The following is a 22,553-nucleotide window of genomic DNA, read 5'->3' as shown; positions in this document are numbered from 1 at the left end:
AGATGTTCTAGATGCCTCATACCTGCCTAGTGGTCTCTCAGATCATAGTCCCCTACTTCTCAGCATACGTTCCTCCTCCTCTCACACCTCAGCCCTCTGGCATTTGGGGACTCATTGACTCTTCCATCCGGACGTGACAACCATTATCCTGCCTCGCCTGGCCGAATATTGGGACATCAATGTGGGGTCCTCCTCCACGGGGGTGACCTGGGACGCCTTTAAAGCCTTTACTAGAGGGCAGTATATCTCCGCTATTGCAGGGATTCGCAGAGAACAAACCACAACCACGACTGCCCTCCACGCCACTGTACACTCCCAGTCTGACTCTTATGCTGCTGACCCCACTACCGCACACTTTGACTCCCTCAACGCCGCTAAATGGGAACTGCACCTACATCTCACTATGGTCACCAGGCTAGACCTCTACCGAAACAAACTCTTTGAACAGGGTGACCGCAATGGTCACCTATGGCGATGCTGGCACAACATGACAGACCTCTGACGGTGGTACCTAGCATAGTGTCCCTTTCGGGTGAAAAGTCTCTTCCTTGCCGGACATTTTGGAGGTGTTTCGCCTCTACTACAGCTCCCTCAATACCTCTGGGCTAACCTCTGATTTCCAGCCTGGGGACCTTGCACCCTGGCTGGACCTCAGAGGGGGAGAGGGAATCTTTGGTGAGGCCGATTGCTCCAAAGGAGGTACTGGAGGCAATTAGGTCCTTCCCCTCTGGGAAATCTCCGGGTCCAGACGGCCTTCCCATTGAGTTCTTCAAAACTCATAAGGACCTGCTTGCCCTCAAGCTAGCACAACTGTACTCCCAGTGTTTGGCGGATGGTGCACTCCCAGCTTCTATGAGTCATGCTCATGTTTTTTTTAATCCATAAAGCTTCTAAAGACCCCACCTCCTGCTCCTCCTACAGACCTATTGCCCTCCTCAACATTGATTTTAAAGTCCTTACTAAATTACTGAACATGAGAATACAGCCCCTGCTTCACACTATCATCGAGACTGACCAGACTGGATTCATGGCTAATAGGGCGACTGATGTAAATTTGAGACGCCTTTTCACTAATATACATGCACAATACCTAAATGAGGGAACCAGAGTGGTCGCCTCCTTGGAAGGCCTTCGACACTGGTGAGTGGCCTTTTCTCTGGGAGGTCCTCCGCAGAATGGGATTCCCCCTGATATTCATCAACTGGCTGCAGGTCCTCTATCTGGATCCTACATCGGTAATTAAACTGGGGGGGGGGGGGGGGGCTGTCACAGTCCTTCCCACTGTCCAGGGGCATGCAGCAGGGCTGCCCTCTCTCTCCGGCACTGTTTGCTATCATGATGGAACCAATTGCAGAGGCCCTTCGCACCTCCCTACATGTCAAGAGACTGTGTATTGGATGGCTGGAGGAGAGGGTGGCCCTGTACATGGATGATCTGCTTCTCTTCCTCAATGATGCAGATTCATCTCTCAGGGGGGCTCTACAGGTCCTCAAATCATTTTCTGCTGTTGCCAGCCTAAAAGTCAATTGGGGGAAATCCCTGCTGTTCCCGATAGACCCTGCAGCTCGCTCCACTGCTCCCTCTGATATTCCCCCTGCAGTGGGTTTAAGTATCTAGGGGTGGTGGTCTCCAGACAGACTTCAGACTTTATATCCCTCAATTTATCACCAGTAGTCCAGGAGGTTCGGTTGCATGGGAATCACTACCTCTCTCATTGTTGATGTGTATAAAATAAAAATCCTGCCCAAATTTACACTCTTTCGTCACTCCCTGAAATGGATTCCCAAATCCTTTTTCGCTCATCTGCATCGCCTCCTCGTCTCTTTCATATGGGGTTCCCAGTCCCCTAGGTGCAGCTGGTCCACGCTGGTGCGATCCGTCCTCCCAGGGCGGCCTGGCATGCCCACATATATATAAATATTTTCTGGCTGCCCAGCTAGTCACGGCTGTTTGGTGGCTCCAGCCGAATATAACCAAGCCAGAAACCTTAGTCGAGGCGGCTGTGATGAAATCACTGGAAGCGCTAAAGTTTTTGTTCTTTCGTGGTCCCCTACCCATTGCGCGCGTGTAGGGCAGGTCTCAAAATAAAATGTTACCCTAAAAATGCGATCTTCCCAGGTGCCCCCCTATGGCTGAACCCCACCCTTGAGCACATTTATAAATTGCCTGAGACGTATGCTTGAACCAAATTTGGCATCACAACAGTGGCTCGGGTGGTGGATAACCAATCCCTGGCCCCGCTCTCCAAATTGATCTCCAACTTTAACATTCCTCAGTCCTACTATTTTTGTTTTCTACAGCTTTCCCATGCCTTTAGCTGCCAGTTCCCGCACTCTTTCCCGCAACTGACCCAGTTGGCATTAGAGGACCTTCTTAGATTGGACTTTGCAAAGAAACCCACCTCCCAGCTATATTCCCACCTAAAAATGACCTCCCTGCCATCTTTGGAGAAACTCAGATCTAAATGGTCGCACAACATTCCAGACTTCTACAATGACGATTGGGATGACATATGGAACTTCCCCTTCACCTCCCTCGTCTCACTGAGGGATCGACTGATTCAGTTCAAAATGGTCCACAGCGCATACTTTACCCCCCACAGACTACACAAAATGAATCCCGACTCCCCCTGAGTGTTGGCGTTGTAGGGAATCCCTGGGGACTTTACCCACATCTTCTGGACTTGCCCGGCCATCATCGGGTATTGGACTGAGATATTGAACTGCATAACCCAAGTCACCACTATACCATTGCAACTCTCTATGGCAATCTGCATGTTAGGCTTAATAGAACAAATAATCCCTACGGTAGCAGGCCACACTCTGGTTGGGCTACTCCTATTTTATACCCGCAAAGCCATTGCCCTATACTGGTGCAAACCTACTCCTCCTCCCCTGTCCCTGTGGAAGAATACAACAAGATCTGGTCCAAATGGCTTGCAGACCCATCTACAGCCACCAAAGCCCCCTAATTATCCAGCTCCCCAGGATATACTTTGTTGGATAATGAATATAATAAATAAATAATAATGATAATGAATGTGTAATGCTGCATAATATTCATGTCTTCCTCTGATCGGTATACCCAAGTTCTCCACTAGTTAAAAACTCTGGAGGCCAATCTACTGTAATTACTATGGTGACCCCTTTCTCCTGCTATGTTCTACATGACTGAATACCTGGTGGCATGTCTCCTGCTATGGTCACCCTGATGTCTGTTATGACCAATGTATGTTGTTCTTATGTGTTCTGAAAATCAATAAACAGATAAAAAAATAAAAAAAATACACACAGGTGGACTCTATATACTAATTAGGTGACTTCTGAAGGCAATCGGTTCCACTAGATTTTAGTTAGGGGTATCAGAGTAAAGGGGGCTGAATAAAAATGTACGCCACACTTTTCAGATATTTATTTGTAGAAAAAAATGAAAATCATTTATCATTTTCCTTCCACTTCACAATTATGTGCCACTTTATGCCGGTCTATCACATAAAATCCCAATAAAACTCGTCCAGTTCAGCAGGGACTGGCCAAATTTCAATCCATGTATAGGTAGGCTGGTTGTCTAGAAGTCAATCTACTCATCAACCTGTATATAACCAACCTGTTGAGTTTTCCCCACATGATCAGTGCCACTGGCTATAGCCTTAAGCCTTTAGAACCACTTCAAAATAAAACCTTTAGAACAAACTGCTACTATCCAGCTTTAGTAGAAATCTGAAGTACTTTACCCCCCCCCCCCCACCCCACAGAGATAATCTTCTGGTGCTGTGGGGATTATAATATAATTTCCTGGAGTGACAACTGTGCCCAACCCTTCCACCCATCCTCTGTTCCTATAAGTACCTTCCCTTATGCTGTATTTTTTTATGTAGCTAAACTTAGAATGTTGTCCTATCACATTGTGTCCCCCATTGGATAGTGTCCGCTGTGTACTGTGCATGCGCAGTACACAGGACACGCAGATTCCGAAAATAGCCGAAGATGAACGGAGCCTGCACCGCGAGTCCAGGTTCTAGCCCCACCATCCAAGTGGACATAGAGTTGGAATAAAAAGAGCCGAGCGCAGCGAGGCCGTGCCCGAAGCGTGGCGAGAGAAGCGAGGCCGCGAGGGGCCTTCTAATATTTGCAGCCCTATGTCCACTTGGATGGTGTGGCTCGCACCTCCACTCACGGCGCAGGCGCAGTTCATCTTCGGAGATTTTTTACGAATCTCCTTCTGCTCTGTACTGCACCTGCGCAGTACAGGGCGGACACTATCCGATGGACGGACGCTATATGCCAGAACACCGGCCATAGATGGAGCAAATTTCTTTCCTGCAACCATGGGAAGTCACACAATGACAGCCGTTTGCAATAATCCCATGTAAAATTGGGCAGGTTGGTTGTACTCAAGTTGACCGACCGATCAACTTGGGTTCATTCAGCCTTCCCATACTACATGTTTCGAATCTCAGGAAGTTTCTACTGAACTGGCAGAGATTAGAAAGATTTATGGCCAGCTTTTGGCTTTAAGTTCATGTAAACCAGTGGTTCTCAACTCCTGTCCTCAGGACCCACTAACAGGCCAGATTTTAAAGGGGATGTAAACCCTTGTGTTTTTTCACCTTAATGCATCCTATGTATTAAGGTGAAAAAACACCTTGCAGTGACCGACCCCGTAGCCCCTCCGTTTTACCTGTCTGAGCCCCGAAATTCCCTCACCGAGGATGTGCCGTCCCTCTCTCCACGGGGTCCTGGCTCTTGATTGGCTAGAATGATAGCAGCGCAACCATTGGCTCCCGCTGCTGTCAATCAAAACCTATGATGCGAGTGCCAGGGGCGGGGTCAAGTCATACATTTGGCGGCTATGAACATCGAATGAATGACTCGGGAGCGCACCCGCAAGGTAACACCCCGGGAGAGCTCTTCTCCTAGGGGGGGATATCTGATGTGGGGAGGAGTCACCAAGGACCCCAGAAGCTGCACAGTTGAGGTAAGTTGACTAAGCAAGTAGTTGAGGTATGTTTGTTATTTAGAAAAAACAAAAAGCAATCCTTTACAATTACTTTGAGTATTACCTTGGGGAGATGCAGACTAGAATACTGTAATCATTGAGCAGCAAATTATATCACCTGTGATGTATTTTGGCTATCTTGCAAACCTGGCGTGTTAGTGGGCACTGAGGACATGGGGTGGAAAACCGCTGATATAAACCCTAATTCACAGTTACTTATTTGTTACAAATTGTTACTTACAATTTGATATTGAGCCATGTCCTCCTCTAGTTATACTTCTGATAAATATAGTAATACATAAATAACAAATGTGTTAATTGTACTATTAATTATACTATCAGCTAAACAACCCCTTTCCCAAATCGGGGGACACCAGGAAGAAGTGGTCTGTGGGAATCTCTGTTGTCATTATTCTAGCTCTGATCATTGTCGCTGGAGCTTTAATTGGAGTCCACATGACGCAGAAGCACACAGAACAGGTCAGTGAATGTTCACCCGAAAAGTAAAGGAAAATCTCCAATAGCAATATAGCATCATAGACAAAACTTTTTTTGAGCTCCTGTTAACAGGGTTCCAATCCTGCACCACTCTATCTAAAAAAAAAAAATGGCTTGATTTATAGTTTCCAAACTTCTCAGCCTAACCTCCTCCTTTGACCTGAAACAGTGGATACATGATCCTACTCACTCCGAAGGCAATATCCTTGACCTCGTTTTCTCTCACCTTTGCACTCCATGCAACCTCTCTAACTATCCATTCCCTCTCTCTGATCACCACCTTATTAGTTTCACCCTCTCCCTCTCCTTCACCTCCTCTCCCTCCAACCGCATTAAAGTTACCCGCAGAAACCTACGTCATCTCAAGCCTTCTCTTCTCTACTCTGCTATTGACAACCTCTACGACAAAATCTCACCCCTATCCTGCACCAACCTAGCCACTTCTGTCTACAACACTTCACTTCTGGCCTCTCTGGACTCACTGGCCCCCCTCTCTACACACAGAATCAAGCCCCGACCCCTTCAACCGTGGCAAACAGATGCCACTAGAAGTCTGAAAAAACGTAGTCGTGCTCATGAGCGCCTGTGGCGCAAGACCAAGTCTCAGAGAGATTTCAACCAATATAAATCTGCCCTCCAAAATTACAATTCTAGCCTCCTCTCTGCCAAGCAGAACTATTTTATCACTCTCATCAGCAACCTATCATCCCGTCCCCGTCAACTCTTCTCTACTTTCAACTCTCTACTTCGTCCTTCACCGCCTCCACCCGCCAACTCACTCACTGCCCAGGAGATTGCTAACCACTTCAAACAGAAGATTGATACAATTCGGGTGGAGATTTCTACTGTTCTGATACCCTCCACACTTTACTCATCATGCCCACAGGCACAATCATTACTTCCCTCTTTCAACCCCACCACTATAGACGAAGTTGCCAAACTACTTGGTAATGTCCACCTTACCACCTGCCCTCTGGATCCTGTTCCCTCGCAAATGCTGCGTTCACCCTCTGACTCTATGCTACACTCTCTAACTCACATCTTCAATCTCTCCCTCTCTTCTGGCATCTTCCCCAACTCTCTAAAACATGCACTTGTCAAACCCATACTTAAAAAACCCTCACTGGACCCATCCAATCCAAACAACCTACGCCCCATCTCCTTGCTCCCCTTTTTATCCAAACTACTCGAACGTCTGGTCTACAACCGACTGAGTGACCACCTCGCTGATAATAGCCTTCTTGATCCCCTTCAGTCTGGATTTCGTCCTCAACACTCCACAGAAACTGCTCTCCTAAAACTAACAAACGATCTACTAACGGCCAAAACCAAACGACATTATTCTGTACTCCTCCTCCTGGACCTCTCTGCTGCCTTTGATACGGTTGACCACCCCCTCCTTCTCAAAAAACTCCACACCTTTGGTCTCCGTGACCGTACTCTACGATGGTTCTCTTCCTACTTATCCAACCGCACCTTTAGCGTTTCTTACAACTCTACTTCCTCCTCCCCTCTTCCTTTCTCTGTTGGGGTCCCCCAAGGTTCTGTACTTGGACCACTCCTATTTTCAATCTATACCTCCTCCCTGGGTCAATTGATAGCCTCCCACGGCTTCCAATACCACCTCTATGCTGACGACACCCAAATCTATTTCTCTACCCCTCAGCTCACTCCCTCTGTCTCCTCACGTATCACTAATTTACTATCAGATATATCAGTCTGGATGTCACACCACTTCCTCAAAATCAATCTATCCAAAACCGAACTTATAATTTTTCCTCCCCCATATGCCCCTTCCCCTAATCTCACTGTCAAAATTGATGGCACAACCATAAGCCCATCCCCTCATGCCAAGGTTCTAGGTGTAGTCCTGGACTCTGAACTCTCCTTCAAGCAACACATCCAATCACTGTCCAAATCCTGCCGCCTCAACCTCCGCAACATCGCCAAAATACGCCCCTTTCTAACCAATGAGACAACAAAGCTCTTAATTCACTCGCTTGTCATCTCTCGCCTTGACTACTGCAACTCCCTTCTCATTGGCTTACCTCTACATAGTCTATCACCTCTTCAATCCATTATGAATGCCGCTGCCAGACTCATCCACCTTACCAATCGCTCGGTGTCTGCTACTCCTCTCTGTCAATCCCTCCACTGGCTTCCGCTCAACCAAAGAATTAAATTCAAAATACTAACAATTACATACAAAGCCATCCACAACTCTGCCCCCAGCTACATCACTAGCTTAGTCTCTAAATACCAACCTTCTCGTCCTCTTCGTTCCTCTCAAGACCTCCTGCTCTCTAGCTCCCTCATCACCTCCTCCCATACTCGCCTCCAGGACTTTTCCAAAGCCTCCCCAATCCTATGGAATGCCTTACCCCAATCTGTCCGCTTATCTCCTACTTTATTAGCTTTTAGACGATCCCTGAAAACACTTCTCTTCAGAGAAGCCTACCCCACCCACACCTAATTGTATTTTCATTTTCTCCATCAGCTCATCCCCCACAGTTATTACCTTTTGTTTCAACTTGACCCTCCCTTCTAGATTGTAAGCTCTAACGAGCAGGGCCCTCTGATCCCTCCTGTATTGATTTGTATTGTAAGTGTACTGTCTGCCCTCATATTGTAAAGCGCTGCGCAAACTGTTGGCGCTATATAAATCCTGAATAATAATAAATCCTGAATAATAATAATAGTTTTACGCAAACACTGATACAGTGTAATAACAGACAAGTTCTGAAGAAGCAAAATTTGCTATTTAACCCTTTATTATCATTTTTTTTATACTTAATTAGCGTTCAGTAACTCCTATAAATGGAAAGTTGCAGTATTTCAAGGGTTCCTCCATGTTAAAAAAAAAAGTTGGGAATGGCTGTTCTAGAGCAATCGTTTAAAACATTATTTTTAAAAACGTAATCAAAATCTGCATTTTGTTTGGCAATAACTTTTCAACTGTATGTATTAAAATTAATATTTTGCTTTTAAAATGAATAGGAAACATTTTAAAAAAATCTATAGTGACATGAAATAGTCACTGGTCAAACTGTAAAATTTAAACTTAAAGCGGAGTTCCACCCTGAAATTTTTTTTTTCAGCATTAGACTACTATAAACCTATAAAAAAAAAGATTTGGAGGAAAAAAACATGTTTTTACTTACCAGAATCGCCCTGTTGCTATGTAGTCCTCCTAATCTGCCACTTCCTCCCTCGCCTGTGCTCCTGGGAACTGATGTGTCATCATTTCCCATGAGTCTGTGGGCAGTACTGTGATCAAAAATTGCGTTATTTGCTGACAGGAAATGTCATGATTTAGGGCGGATCACAGCGCCGTGATGTGTTTATGTATGTTGCCATAGCAACAGTCAAGAACGTCCTCCATTGCCGCCATATGTAATGGCAACTTTAGAAACAATCCATGCTACGGCCACCGGTGAATCTCGCATTCGCAAGATCGAGAAGTGCATGCTGGTTACCCAGCATGCACCTCTCCAAAGCAAACCAGGAAGAGCTATCGATTGGGCTTCACGTGCCCACAATCATGATGGCAACAGCCACAACAGGAGGGAGAAATATTGAGTAAGTAATTTATATTTTTACTAAATACATAATGAACTTTGTATATTCGTTATTGTATTTATTTAGTAATAATGCTAGGAACAATAAAACAGTTTTTCTTTACATTTGGCCGGAACTCCGCTTTAAGGTCTCATTCACATGAGCATACCTATCTGTACTCCCGTGCGAAGGGGCCGTCTTCATCAGCGCAGGATGTACAGGTGTTCTGTGCAGACCAGCGCAGGCAGCCTGTTGAAAGCAGTGACAGACTACTGGCTGCATTGACCCATATGGACCTCCATACGCTTGCTGGAGTGAACATCCATGTGGGTCTGCTCGCCGCAAGGATCAAAATGCAGTCTGTCTTCATCCTAAACTGTCTTTACAACCTGCAAAGATGTACACACTGGGATGCACGTGGAGATTTGTGCAGATCTATGCAGCTAGTGCCCTGCCTGCTTGGTTGGGTCTGCATGGAAAACCTCTGTGCATCCTGTGCAGATGAAGATAGCAACTCCGCACAGAGGTGTACAGATAGATACCCCCCATGTGAATGAGCCCTTTTGATTTTGATTACATTATTGAATATTTTTTATTATTGTTATATTATTATTTGGTATAATTATTTATAGTTATTTATTATATTATCATTTATGATTTCATTTTTCAAATTTTATCATACCCGGGATGTCTACTAGACTATGGTTTGGACAGATTTAAGTGAGTTATTCCTAAGAATTACAGGCCTACAATATAAAACACCAAATTTTCATGCAAAATAATTGTACCGCTTTCAGCACCTAAAATCGGAAATAATCATACCGCCAGGGAGGTTAATAGGTGTAGGTAGTGATAGGTAAATTTGGCCAGGGTCTTACGCTTTTTAGGCCTGGTTGTTTATTTTGGGAGGTGGGAGTAATAGAATAGATGGGGGTGTGGCCACCTACACTCTGGCTCAGAGAGATCCCCTTTACCTTTCAGTGGAAATATTCTGGAAGGGAGGCTGATCTTGGGACTGGAGTGGCAGGCAGCTTATATGGAGAGCTCTGGACCAATCATTCATTTGTGTTGGCAGGAGCAGGACTTGTGTATAGGCTGGGGGTCACATGCTTCTGGGCAGGAGCAGGAGAAGCTGGAGAAGAGAGGCAGAAGAGATGTAGTGTGCAGTGGAAGCAGGCTTGAAGGCCTAGGGGTTCAGAGACCCCATTGCTGGATAGCAGGAGCGGATTTTAAGGCCTGAGGGTTCAGAGACCTCAGTGCTGGATAACCCACGCAGTCACTATGTAATCTGGAGGAGAAAACTGGGTGCCCCAGCCTGGGATGTACCAGATCATGCGGAGGAGGAAGTAGATGAAAAACGGACAGAGGAAACTGGGATCGACCTTCTGTGGCAATCGTGGACTGTCGATAGGAGAGAGCAAAAGGAGTGCAACCCAGCAGTGCTTATCTGTCAAATTCACTTGTGTTCAAGGACCTAGTGAGTGACACTTTCCAGAACTGACACTGGGCGGATAGCAGGAGTCAAGGTTGGTGGTGAGGCCTGGGACTTTTAACATCCATAACCCACAGCATCATTCAGAGGGATGCTGGTTGGTTCATCAAAGGAAAGTACAGGGAATCAGAATCAGGAACCAGATTATCAGAGGCAACTCATATCCTCTGTGTCCAATGTAACATTCTTCAAGTTTAAAGGGGTTGTAAAGGTTCATTTTTTATTTTCTACATAGGTTCCTTTAAGCTAGTGCATTGTTGGTTCACTTACCTTTTCCTTCGATTCCCCTTCTAAATGTTTTTTTTCTTTGTCTGAATATCTCACTTCCTGTTTCTCCTCAGTAAACTTCACACCATCATCCGAGCGGTGGTTAGTCAGCCAGAACAGCTTACTGAGGAGGAACAGGAAGTGAGAAATTCAGACAAAGAAAACAAAGAAAAAAAAAACATTTAGAAGGGAAATAAAAGGAAAAGATAAGTGAAGCAACAATGCACTAACTTAAAGGAACCTATTTAGAAAATAAAAAACGAACCTTTACAACCCCTTTAAGCAATAAAGCTTTATTAAGTTTCAAGGACTGTCTGCTGCTTGTGGATTCTTGCATGGGAGGAATGGAACAATTTAACACAAAGGTAAAGAACACACTTTGAAGCTCCCAAGGGAGTAGTGCGCTACACAGGTCTATAGTGAAAAAGTGAAAATGGCTCTGGTGTCAAAATGTTTAGAACATAAGTTTCACTAAAATTGTAATAATAAATAAAAAGTGGAGATAAACAGCTAGTATAATTTCTCCCTTGTGCGGCTTCTTCTCCTTTCAGTCCTTTCAGTAAAAAACTTGCTCTGTCCCACACCTAACCCTCCCCAACCACCACCACCTCCTCCAACTAATTTGATTTTTTTTTATTTGCTATTTGTCTTGATATCATTCTGGTGTCTCTTAGATTGTGACAGTCGCTTTTGCAAATGCGGAAGGAGAGAAAATTGTGCAGACCATTTCTGTCAATAAGCGGGATGAAGTAGCTGTCATTTATGTCCGCAGTCATAAGTATCCCGGCACTTTTCTCTTTGATTATCAGAAGGTGAGCTCTAAAGTAAATTTCATGCTCAGGACTCAATAATGTGATTTTCAATACTTCTAGAAGTTGCATTTTTATTTTCGAGCTTTGAAAATGTGTTTATTTATTTCTTAATAGAAACTCATCGCCTTCAGGAAACCAAACAGCACAGAATGCTTTGTATTGAGAATGGAAGAGGACAAAACACCAGCCCTGAGCGCCCTGCTGAAGGGGGTGGAATACTTTCGCACACACGTAGGTTTGCTACCTAATGCCATGCTAGTTATTTGATAAAATATAGTCCTTATTAAAAAAACAAGAAAAAAAAAAAACCCAGTGTGGCCAGGCAGTGGGAAAAATAAATAAAATTGTGTGGTGCATTACTAGAGGGATTTCGAGCAGAAGGAAGGAGGTCCTGATTCCTCTATCTATAGAGATCCTTAGTTATTACTAGAGGGATCACCAACAGAAGGAAGGAGGTCCTGATTCCTCTATCTATAAAGATCCTTAGTTATTACTCGAGGGATCACCAACAGAAGAAAGGAGGTCCTGATTCCTCTATCTATAAAGATCCTTAGTTATTACTAGAGGGATCACCAACAGAAGGAAGGAGGTCCTGATTCCTCTATCTATAGAGATCCTTAGTTATTACTAGAGGGATCACCAACAGAAGAAAGGAGGTCCTGATTCCTCTATCTATAGAGATCCTTAGTTATTACTAGAGGGATCACCAACAGAAGGAAGGAGGTCCTGATTCCTCTTTATAGATTTTTAGTTATCACTGGAGAAATCATCAGCTGGAGCAAGGCTAACCTGATTCCCCAGATCTTTATCATAGAGGAATGATTAGCAGATTCTGATTGCCCAGATCTTTAGTTATCATCAGAGGAGCAAGAAAGAGGAAGGAGGTCCTGATTTCTTTTACATAGACCTTTAGTTTTCACTAGAGGAATCACCAGCAGCAGAAAGGACATTCTGATCCCCCTATATAGGATCACTGGCAGGAAGAAGCAGGTCCTGATACCCCAATATAGAGCTTTAGTTATCACTAGAGAGATCCCCAGCTGGAGCAAGGTGGTCCTGATTCCCCAGATCTTTATCACAGAGGAATCATCAGCAGGAGGAAGCAGATTCTGACTCCCCAGATCTTTTTTTTGTATCCGTTTATTGAGCATTTCTATACACAACTTAACACACAAGTTAAAGCACAAGTTGTTACCCATGTAGGGGAGCTATAAAAATGAGTTAATTTAGGTATATGACTACAGCCCAGGCCTAGTGTGGCTTAGTCTTTGAAGAATTTCAGAAAATAACAAACATAATACTCATGAGAATTAGACAAGCAATTCCAGGGATGGCCCGGCAGGGCCAGACAACTCAACAATCAATTTAACAAAATCATTATGGGCAACCAGCACTATGATGCAGGGGAAGGTCCTGCCAACCATTTGGACCAAACCTGTTTGTACCTAGCAGCCCCTGTTGGCATATGTATTCTTGTATAATGGCAGATTGTTATTGACCAGCTGCTTCCAGAAGGTAATGGATGGGGGGGGGGGGGTCTGTTTTTTCAATGTAATGTTATGGCTTTTCTGGCATAAAATAGGAGGCAACTAACCAAATTTCTCTCCGCCACTTTTGGAATGAGAGTTTCAATAAGCCCCAGTGGGCAGATTTCTATAGTACCCGATAAAGGAGTTGATATCAGAGAATTCAAGATATCGAGCAACTCCGCCCAGTATCCGGCTACTGCAGGACATGTGCGAAAAATTTGAGGAAAGTCTCCCAGAGATTGCTGACATCTCCAGCACTCTGGAGCATTCGACTGGTTCATTTTAGACAGTCTATAGGGAGTGAGGTAGGCTCTATTGACTATCTTGAATTGTATGAGTGTGTCACGGAGTGAAATAAGGGTGCGGAATCGTAAATCCCAATCATCTCAATCCTCATTATCCAATTGAGGGGCATCCCTCTGCCATCGAGCCCCCAGATCTTTAGTTATTATTACAGGAGCAGGTAGGAGGTAGGAGGTCCTGATTTCTTGATATTGACCTTTAGTTATCCCTAGAGGAATCATCAACCGGAGGAAGGAGGTCCTGATTCTCCTATACAGATATTCAGTTATCACTAGAGGGATCATCAACCGGAGGAAGGAGGTCCTGATTCCCCTATACAGATATTAAGTTATCACTAGAGGCATCATCAACCGGAGGAAGGATGTTCTGTTTCCCCAATACAGATATTCAGTTATCTAGAGGGATAACTAGAGAGATAGCCAGCGGGAGGAAGGAGGTCCTATTTCTTCTACATAGATCTTTAGTTATCATTAGAGGAATCACCAGCAAGAGGAAGGAGATCCTGATTCCCTTATTAGGGTCTTTCCTTATCACTAGAGGGATCACTAGCAGGAGGATGGAGATCCTGTTTCCCCCATTAGGATCTTTAGTTATCTCTAGAGAGATCACCAGCAGGAAGAAGGAGTTCCTGATTCTTCTATATAGATCTTTATTTATCACTAGACTTATCACCAGCAAGGGGGGAGGAGATCCTGATTCTTCTATATAGATCTTTAGACTTCTTTTAGAAAACTGTGTCCAACTCAATTCAAAATAAAAAGTTTTGGCTTGACTTACTTGACCATTTGTTTCCTAACTCTGTATGTTAACCGTTTATTGATCTCATTCACCCTAGTGTTCCTATATTCTAAGCCCACAATCAGCATGATGTTCCTCCGAACAGCTGTCAGGGCCTAATAAAGCTTTGATCACCAGAAACAAATTTTCCCCACTATTGTCTACTACAATGTAGCAGTTTTCTGGTTACAAGTCCTTAGGCCTCTTTCACACTGACGTCCCGTTCAGGCCCGCCTGTCAGTTTTTCAGGCGGACCTGAACGGGTGCTCCATAGAGGTCTATGGAGCGTCGGATGTCAGCGGTGACATGTCCGCTGACATCCGACCCGCTCCGATCCGAAAAAGTGTAACGGAGGAAAAAGCTATTTTTCCATCCGTCTGCGGATCGGATCGGGTGACGACGGGCACTGCGGTCCGTCGTCATCCGATCTCCCATAGGGGAGAGCGGCGCTGTGACAGGTCCGTCCCTGCGCAGTGTGCAGAGACGAACCTGTCATCTCCCTGCTCAGCGGGGATCGGCGGAGTGATCCCCGCTGAGCAAACGGACATCCACGGGGCGGATCAGAACTGATCCGCCCCGTGTGAAAGGACCCTTAGATGTAGTGGCTGAATTTGTTTTCTTTTTTTCATCTAGCGATCCCTCCATGTAAAAAACACACTTCCTACCCTTTAATGATAGTGCTCACTCTCTGCACTTTATCCAGGGCTCAAGTCCTGCGGGAACGCATGGGAACGGAGTTCCTGTACTTTTTCCACAACGGGAACTCAGTTCCCATTAGCAGCAGTGTCCTGCAAGACTTTGAAGTATGCGAGCTGTGGGGCAGGTGCTACACCAGCAACCGCAATAGTAAGCGCCACACCAGGGGTGGACTAACCATTCAGGCATTGCCAGTAAGGGGCCCATGACAGCTTCCTCTTTGATCTACCTGTCAATCACAGTTAGCTGACGGGTAGATCAGGTCCCTGCTGCTAAGAGATTGTATTTAGTCAGACCTCTCATGATGAGCTCCTCCCCGCCGGCCCCTCCTGATTTTCTGTTTCCTCATTCCCCCCCCCCCCCCCAAGTATCCTGCATACTTTCTCTGTGTGTCCCTCTGAATCCCCCCTCCTCTATCTTCAGTGCCATATGATGAGAGAACCCAGAGGAGGAGCACAGCTATTCCGCTCACAGGACATGCAGGGAGAGAGGTGAGCTGAGGGAGGAACATCAGTTTGGGGTGGTAAGCTGAACACAATACCTGGCAAAGTTTAATGCCAGGAGAGAAGTTTATGTGGAAATATGTGAAGGGTTGGAATAGCAGCGAGTGTGTGTTGGAGCCCTGCAGAGTTTGCAGCCCCCCAAGCTAACATACATCTCCTAAGCAGGAACACATCACTATCTCCCCAACCATTCTGTCCAGATAATGTGCAGTTTATTTATGACCTTTCCATTTAATCCTGTGTTATCCAAACTCTGTTCAATGAAAGTGTAAACTCACCACATAAACACTCTATATACAAAATAACATTCCCCAATAAAGATCAGAACATGATGTTCACATTTGCATGGAAGCACAATGGAATGAATGCTGATTATTCAGAGAATTACCGTATTTATGTTTATTGAGGATTGTTTTGTTTTTTTATGTACTAACAGTTAAGCTTCATACACACAATACGAAAATTGGATGAAAAATACCACTTTTGAAGTGTTCGTGCATATGGGCGTATCATTTTTTATTTTATTTTTGGTGGGGGAGTGAATCTTGGGTGGGAGTTCCCACACTTTTTTCCCCAGGACTTGACTCCTGACTTTATCTATATAGGATCAGGGTTGTCAGCCTCAGACCGAAAGTTTGTTAGGACTGCAGAACTCCTCCCGCTCTCCTCTTCTTCCTAACATGGCGGAGGTGTTCTGTAGTTAGCAGTGATAGCTGGGACCAAAAAAAGAAATGATAACAATACAGCACAGACAGAAAGCCCAGGAAGTTCCCAGCTCACATAATTTGTGGCAGGATCAACAGATATTTCTCACAGATCAAACAAAATCCTTTCAAGAGTTTTTTTTTAACAGACCAAAAATGGTTTACATACCCTTTAGGCTCATACACCCTAGAATTTTTATGAACTCAGAAAATGCTAGAAAAAAACGCTGGATGAAAAATACTGATTAGCGTTTTTGTGCCAGCTTCTAGTATCGTTTTAGAAACTTTTAGGAGTGTTAGTGTTTTATTTGTATTTTTACAGTACATAAAGAAAAAAAATGCTAGAAAAAAGCTGTTAGGAGCGGTTAGCTTTTTTTTCTGCTGGGAAAACACCCCCAAAAATTCTACAACAATTATTTTTTTCTGCTCCTGGAAGCTGAAGATCAAAAAACACTAAGGCTGGGTTCACACTGCTGCGGGGGGAGATCCGGATGTGATTCGCACCGCAAATCACATCCGATCTCCGTAGCGATGCGAGTTCAGCCATACAGATAGTATGGCTGAATTCGCATCGCTCCCGCAGCAAACTCGCACGGGACCCTTTTTTTGGTCCGCAACAGAATCGGATCGCATGGGGGTTCACACCATGCGATCCGATTCCTGTGCGAGTCGGCAGATCGCACTGCGATATGCGGACGGATCTGGGGGTGTCATTAACATATCATTGACACTCCCAGCCGTCCGCATAGGGCAGTGTGAACTGCCGGCGGGAGTCATGCGATGCGGGAAAACGCCGCGGATTCGCGGCGTTCCCGCATTGCAGCGGTGTGAACCCGGCCTAATAGCCTAAAGTAATGTGCATGGACACATAGGATAACACTATTTAGCTTCTAGGAGAGGAAGGAAAGGGAATACATGAATGATACCTTAGGCCGGGTTCACACCGCTGCGATGCGGGAACGCCGCAAATCCGCGGCGTTTTCCCGCATCGCATTACTCCCGCCGGCAGTTCACACTGCCCTATGCGGACGGCTGGGAGTGTCAATATATCATTGACACTCCCAGATCCCAGACTCCCAGATGTTAATGACACCCCCAGATCCGTCCGCATATCGCAGTGCGATCTGCCGACTCGCACAGGAATCGGATCGCATGGTGTGAACCCCCATGCGATCCGATTCTGTTGCGGACCAAAAAAAGGGTCCCGTGCGAGTTTGCTGCGGGAGCGATGCGAATTCAGCCATACTATCTGTATGGCTGAACTCGCATCGCTACGGAGATCGGATGTGATTTGCGGTGCGAATCACATCCGGATCTCCCCCCGCAGCAGTGTGAACCCAGCCTTAAAGTGGTTGTAAACCCGTACAACACACTTTGACCTACAGGTAAGCCTAGATTAAGGCTCCATGCACACTGAAGCTGATAAACTGCAGTTTATTGGCGTTTGGGCGTTTTTTGTAAAAGCCCATAAACTCCACTCTATGTTAGCCTATGTGTCCATGCACACATGGACGTTTTTCAGCTTTAATGAGCAGTGGAGTTTATGGGCTTTTTTCTGAACGCCAGAAATTCGCGTTCAAAGTGCCGTTTTTCAGCGGCAAAAAACGACAAACGCTCATTAACGCTCATTAACGCTCGTTCATTAGTGTTCGGCATTCTATTTTTCAATGCATTGTGGGATTTTTGGAGTGTCCTCTGTGTATTTTTATAAAAAACGCCCATTAACGCTAACGCTGTAAAACGCTCATTAACGCTAGTATAAAACGCTGTTAAAAGCAGGTTTTTCAACCAGCGTTTTCTGCCAGCAATCTGGCGTCCAGAAATAGCTTTTTTGAGCTTCAGTGTGCATGGAGCCTAAGGCTGCATTCACACCTGAGCGTAGCTTTTTCAAGCGTTTTTTGCGGCGTTTTTTACCGCGATTTGCGGCGTTTTTTACCGCGATTTGCGGCGTTTTTTACCGCGATTCGCGGCGTTTTTTGCCGCGTTTTGTCGCGAATTTGTGCGGGGCAAAAGGTCACCAATGTTAAGCATTGCAGATACAGCGTCAAAACGCCCATAGAAACGCTCGTTGTCGCGCTAAACACTCGAATCGAGCGTTTCCATTCATTTCTATGGGAATGAAAACGCCCAAATCAGCCCGATTCGCGCAACAAAAAAGGGTCCGGAACTTGTTTGAGCTTCAGGCGTAGGGCTTCAGGCGACTTGGAGTGGAGATGTGAACCATCTCCAATGAGAATAATGTATTTTTTTCCCCTCCAGCGTTTTGTAGCTTCAGGCGTAGGGCTACAAAACGCTCAGGTGTGAATGGGGTCTAAGGCGAGACCCACCGAGAAGATGGACGCTGGCTCCTGTGTCAGGTAAGTGACACATAATGGACTACTATCAGGGTTTACTTCCTCTTTAAAGCGGTTGTATACCCACAGCTTTTTTTTTTAAACAAAAAAACCTGCAAGGCAGCGCATACTAATCCATTATGAAATACTCACCTTAGAACGAGACGCCGGTATCTCATCCGATCCACGCTGAGGGAGCTGACATGTTGCCTCGGCGCGTCTTCCAGGTATCGCGGCTCCGGCGCTGTGAGTGGCCGAAGCTGTGATTACGTCACTCCTGCGCATGCACGCCGGAGTCTTTTTCCCGGCAAGGTCTGGCACTTCTGCCAGACCTTCAGCCATGCCTTTACAGCGCATGTGCCACCTAATGTCAGCGGCTGCATGCAAAGTAAATATCTGCTAAACCGTACAGGTTTAGGCGATATTAATTCTACCTACAGGAATGCATTATTATAGGCTTACCTGTAGGTACAAGTTCAAAAAAAGGGTATACAACCGCTTTAAATAACATTAAGGATATGAATAAGGTTCAGGACAGCAGAGAAAGGTTCAGGAGTAATGTTAGAGAGCATTAATGTTTAAAAAAATAAGGCAGAGTTGTTGGACCACTTTTTTTTTGTCATCAGTTTTCAATATATCTATGTTAAAAATCATGTTTGCTGTTCTCCTAGGATGCTAATGCAAATGACAGGGTCATTTACAACTTTAAGGAGGTAGAAGAAGCCAACCCAGCTGATGTTGGGTCCAGCATCTACCTTATGTGCAGCGATGCTGACATCTACTGGGCAAAGAATGTAAGTTGCAGCTCCATTATAATAACCTATACTCTTTTTGTTGCAGTACAGACTGGGCTGGAATGAGTTGAGTATATACAGTATATGCTGTACGCAAGATCCTTTTGTTGTACAATTTTCTATGACCACCAGTCTTTGTCATCACAAAGGCTTAAAATGGATGTAAACACGATTCATGAAATTTGAGCTGGGCACATATATCTGTAGTATTTTTTATCTCTCTTCAATGAGCTAAGTCCCATAGCTCTCTCCCGAACTGTACCTGTGTTATCAGCCTGATAACTCCTGAGAAATTCTCAGACTTCTGTCAGGAGAGGTTGCTAAAATAGATTAGCAGGGAGCAGGCCCTATTACAAAACACCTTTGAGAGTCTCTGCCTATGATGAGAGGGGGGTGTGCCTTTCCTCCAATCAGCAATTTCACTATCTTGGCTGTATGCCCAGACATCACAATCTGTGTTAACCAGGGAGAGAAAATCTCCTAACACAATCTGAACTTTCTAAACAGTATAGAAATGTGAAGACAGCAGATATACATGTAAAACCTATGTAGGGAGATTGGTTTCATTCCTGTGTTATCATCTGAGGCCGTTCACTTCACTGGGTGTATGGACTATGGAGGGTTTACATCCACTTTAAGCAATTATAACTATATACAGAAATGTATTTTGCATCTTGCTGTCCTTGGCCCTGACTGATGTAGAATAAACACTGGATTCAGGGTTAATGTACTCTGTGGAATTAAAATAATTTAAGAATCATACTTTTGAAGTAATCAAGACACCTCCTCACACATGCGGGTTGTTCTTTTTGGATCCTTAGGGTATTGGATTGGTAGCTCAAGATCTCTCATTAATTAAGCAGTTCTATGAGATGCACAGGTTTATTCTATGAGGGGCATGGAACAGTTCATTGAGATACACAGGTTGGTTCTATGAGGGTCACAGGCTGGTTCTATGAGATGCACAGGCTGGTTCTATGAGATGCACAGGCTGGTTCTATGAGATGCACAGGCTGGTTCTATGAGATGCACAGGCTGGTTCTATGAGATGCACAGGCTGGTTCTATGAGGGGCATGGCCCAGTTCTATGAGATAAACAGGTTGATTCTATGAGATTCACAGGCTGGTCCTATGAGGGGCACGAGCCAGTTCTATGAGATGCACAGGCTGGTTCTATGAGGGGCATGGGCAAGTTATATGAAATACACAGGTTGGTTCTATGAGATTCACAGGCTGGTCCTATGAGGGGCACGGGCCAGTTCGCTGAGATGCACAGGCTGGTTCTATGAGGGGCACGGGCCAGTTCGCTGAGATGCACAAGCTGGTTCTATGAGGGGCACGGGTCAGTTCTATGAGATAAACAGGTTAGTTCTATGAGATACACAAGTTGCTTCTATATGAGGCACAGGCTAGTTCTATGAGAAGCACACGTTGATTCTATGAGGAGCACAGGCTGGTTCTATTAGAAGCACAGGCTGGTTCTATGAGGGGCATAGCCCAGTTCTATGAGATAAACAGGTTGATTCTATGAGATTCACAGGCTGGTCCTATGAGGGGCACGAGCCAGCTCTATGAGATGCACAGGCTGGTTCTATGAGGGGCATGGCCCAGTTCTATGAGATAAACAGGTTGATTCTATGAGATTCACAGGCTGGTCCTATGAGGGGCACGAGCCAGTTCTATGAGATGCACAGGCTGGTTCTATGAGGGGCATGGGCAAGTTATATGAAATACACAGGTTGGTTCTATGAGATTCACAGGCTGGTCCTATGAGGGGCACGGGCCAGTTCGCTGAGATGCACAGGCTGGTTCTATGAGGGGCACGGGCCAGTTCGCTGAGATGCACAAGCTGGTTCTATGAGGGGCACGGGTCAGTTCTATGAGATAAACAGGTTAGTTCTATGAGATACACAAGTTGCTTCTATATGAGGCACAGGCTAGTTCTATGAGAAGCACACGTTGATTCTATGAGGAGCACAGGCTGGTTCTATTAGAAGCACAGGCTGGTTCTATGAGGGGCATAGGCTAGTTGTATGAGGGACGCAGGCTGGTTCTATGAGGGGCACAGACCGGTTCTATGAGAAACACAGGTTGGTTCTATGAGTGCACAGGCAGGTTCTAAAAGAAGCACAGGTTGGTTCTCTGAGAGGCATAGGCCTCAAAGCATGCTGGCACAGAATTGTAAAATGATGTTGTCATGCAGACTCCAGGATTTATGATGAAAAATCACTTGTTGCTCTACTGGTAATAGTTATATCTGGCAGACCAACCCACAACTGAGCAGTCTTTTCTCTTCTAGGTAAATTTCAAACAACGGGGATTTGATGTCTCCATCGAAGGAGGGCTAAAAATTGGAGGCGTTTTTATTGGAGGCGGAATTAAATTTGATTTTGGAAGGTGATTGTGGCCGATGTGTACAGAACTTCCTCACATAATTTTCTTTTATTAATAAATAAATTTGGTGTTTCACTGTCCCATCCATATATATATATATATATATATATATATATATATATATATATATATATATATATATATATATATATATATATACTCTCACAAAAGTGAGTACACTCCTCAAATTTTTACAAATATTTTATTATATCTTTTCATGTGACAACACTGAAGAAATGACACTTTACTACAATGTAAAGTAGTGAGTGTACAGCTTGTATAACAGTGTATATTTGCTGTCCCCTCAAAATAACTCAACACACAGCTATTAATGTCTAAACTGCTGCCAACAAAAGTGTGTACACCTCTAAGTGGAAATGTCAAAATTGTGTGTGGCCACCATGATTTTCCAGCACTGCCTTAACCCTCTTTGGCATGGAGTTCACCAGAGCTTCAGAGGTTGCCACTGCAATCCTCTTCCGCTCCTCCATTATGACATCACAGAGCCAGTGCATTTTAGAGACCTTGCGCTTTTCCACCTTCTGTTTGAGGATGCCCCACAGATGCGCAGTAGGGTTTAGGTCTGGAGACATGCTTGGCCAGTCCATCACTTTTACCATAAGCTTCTTTAGCAAGGCAGTGGTTGTCTTGGAGGTGTGTTTGGGGTCGTTATCCTGTTGGAATACTGCCCTGCGGCCCAGTCTCTGAAGGGAGGGGATCATGCTCAGCTTCAGTATGTCACAGTACATGTTGGCATTCATGGTTTTCTCAATGAACTGTAGCTCCCCAGTGCCGACAGCACTCATGCTTCCTCAGACCATGAAACCCCCACCACCATGCTTGACTGTAGGCAAGACAAGCTTATCTTTGTACTCCTCACCTGGTTGCCACCACA

General features: G+C 45.0%; 1 protein-coding gene across 1 annotated transcript; it reads left to right on the top strand.

The window, feature by feature from the left end:
• The first annotated feature begins 1,094 nt into the window (after positions 1 to 1,094).
• LOC143932998 (uncharacterized) lies at positions 1,095 to 21,735 on the top strand. The gene is made up of 7 exons (XM_077455917.1): positions 1,095 to 1,235; positions 2,301 to 2,573; positions 5,341 to 5,478; positions 11,488 to 11,625; positions 11,740 to 11,856; positions 19,142 to 19,264; positions 21,564 to 21,735. Exons 1-7 carry the CDS (start codon positions 1,095 to 1,097, stop codon positions 21,663 to 21,665), a joined length of 1,032 nt encoding a protein of 343 aa, XP_077312043.1. The 3' UTR covers positions 21,666 to 21,735.
• Positions 21,736 to 22,553: the final 818 nt, after the last annotated feature.

This window comes from Lithobates pipiens, unplaced genomic scaffold (assembly GCF_037356315.1).
Source record: "Lithobates pipiens isolate NorthernLeopardFrog02 unplaced genomic scaffold, aLitPip1_a1.2 Scaffold_27, whole genome shotgun sequence".
Taxonomy (NCBI): domain Eukaryota; kingdom Metazoa; phylum Chordata; class Amphibia; order Anura; family Ranidae; genus Lithobates; species Lithobates pipiens.
Note: the sequence above shows the minus strand (reverse complement) of the source record. Positions and strands in the feature narration are given on the sequence as shown.

Bases quoted from the DNA above. Each gene is read 5' to 3' on its own strand.
- LOC143932998 (XM_077455917.1), top strand. From the start codon at position 1,095: ATGAGGGAACCAGAGTGGTCGCCTCCTTGGAAGGCCTTCGACACTGGT. The intron at 5,479-11,487 runs GTCAGTGAATGT...GGTGTCTCTTAG, and splicing joins CGCAGAAGCACACAGAACAG to ATTGTGACAGTCGCTTTTGC. The intron at 19,265-21,563 runs GTAAGTTGCAGC...TTTCTCTTCTAG, and splicing joins ACATCTACTGGGCAAAGAAT to GTAAATTTCAAACAACGGGG.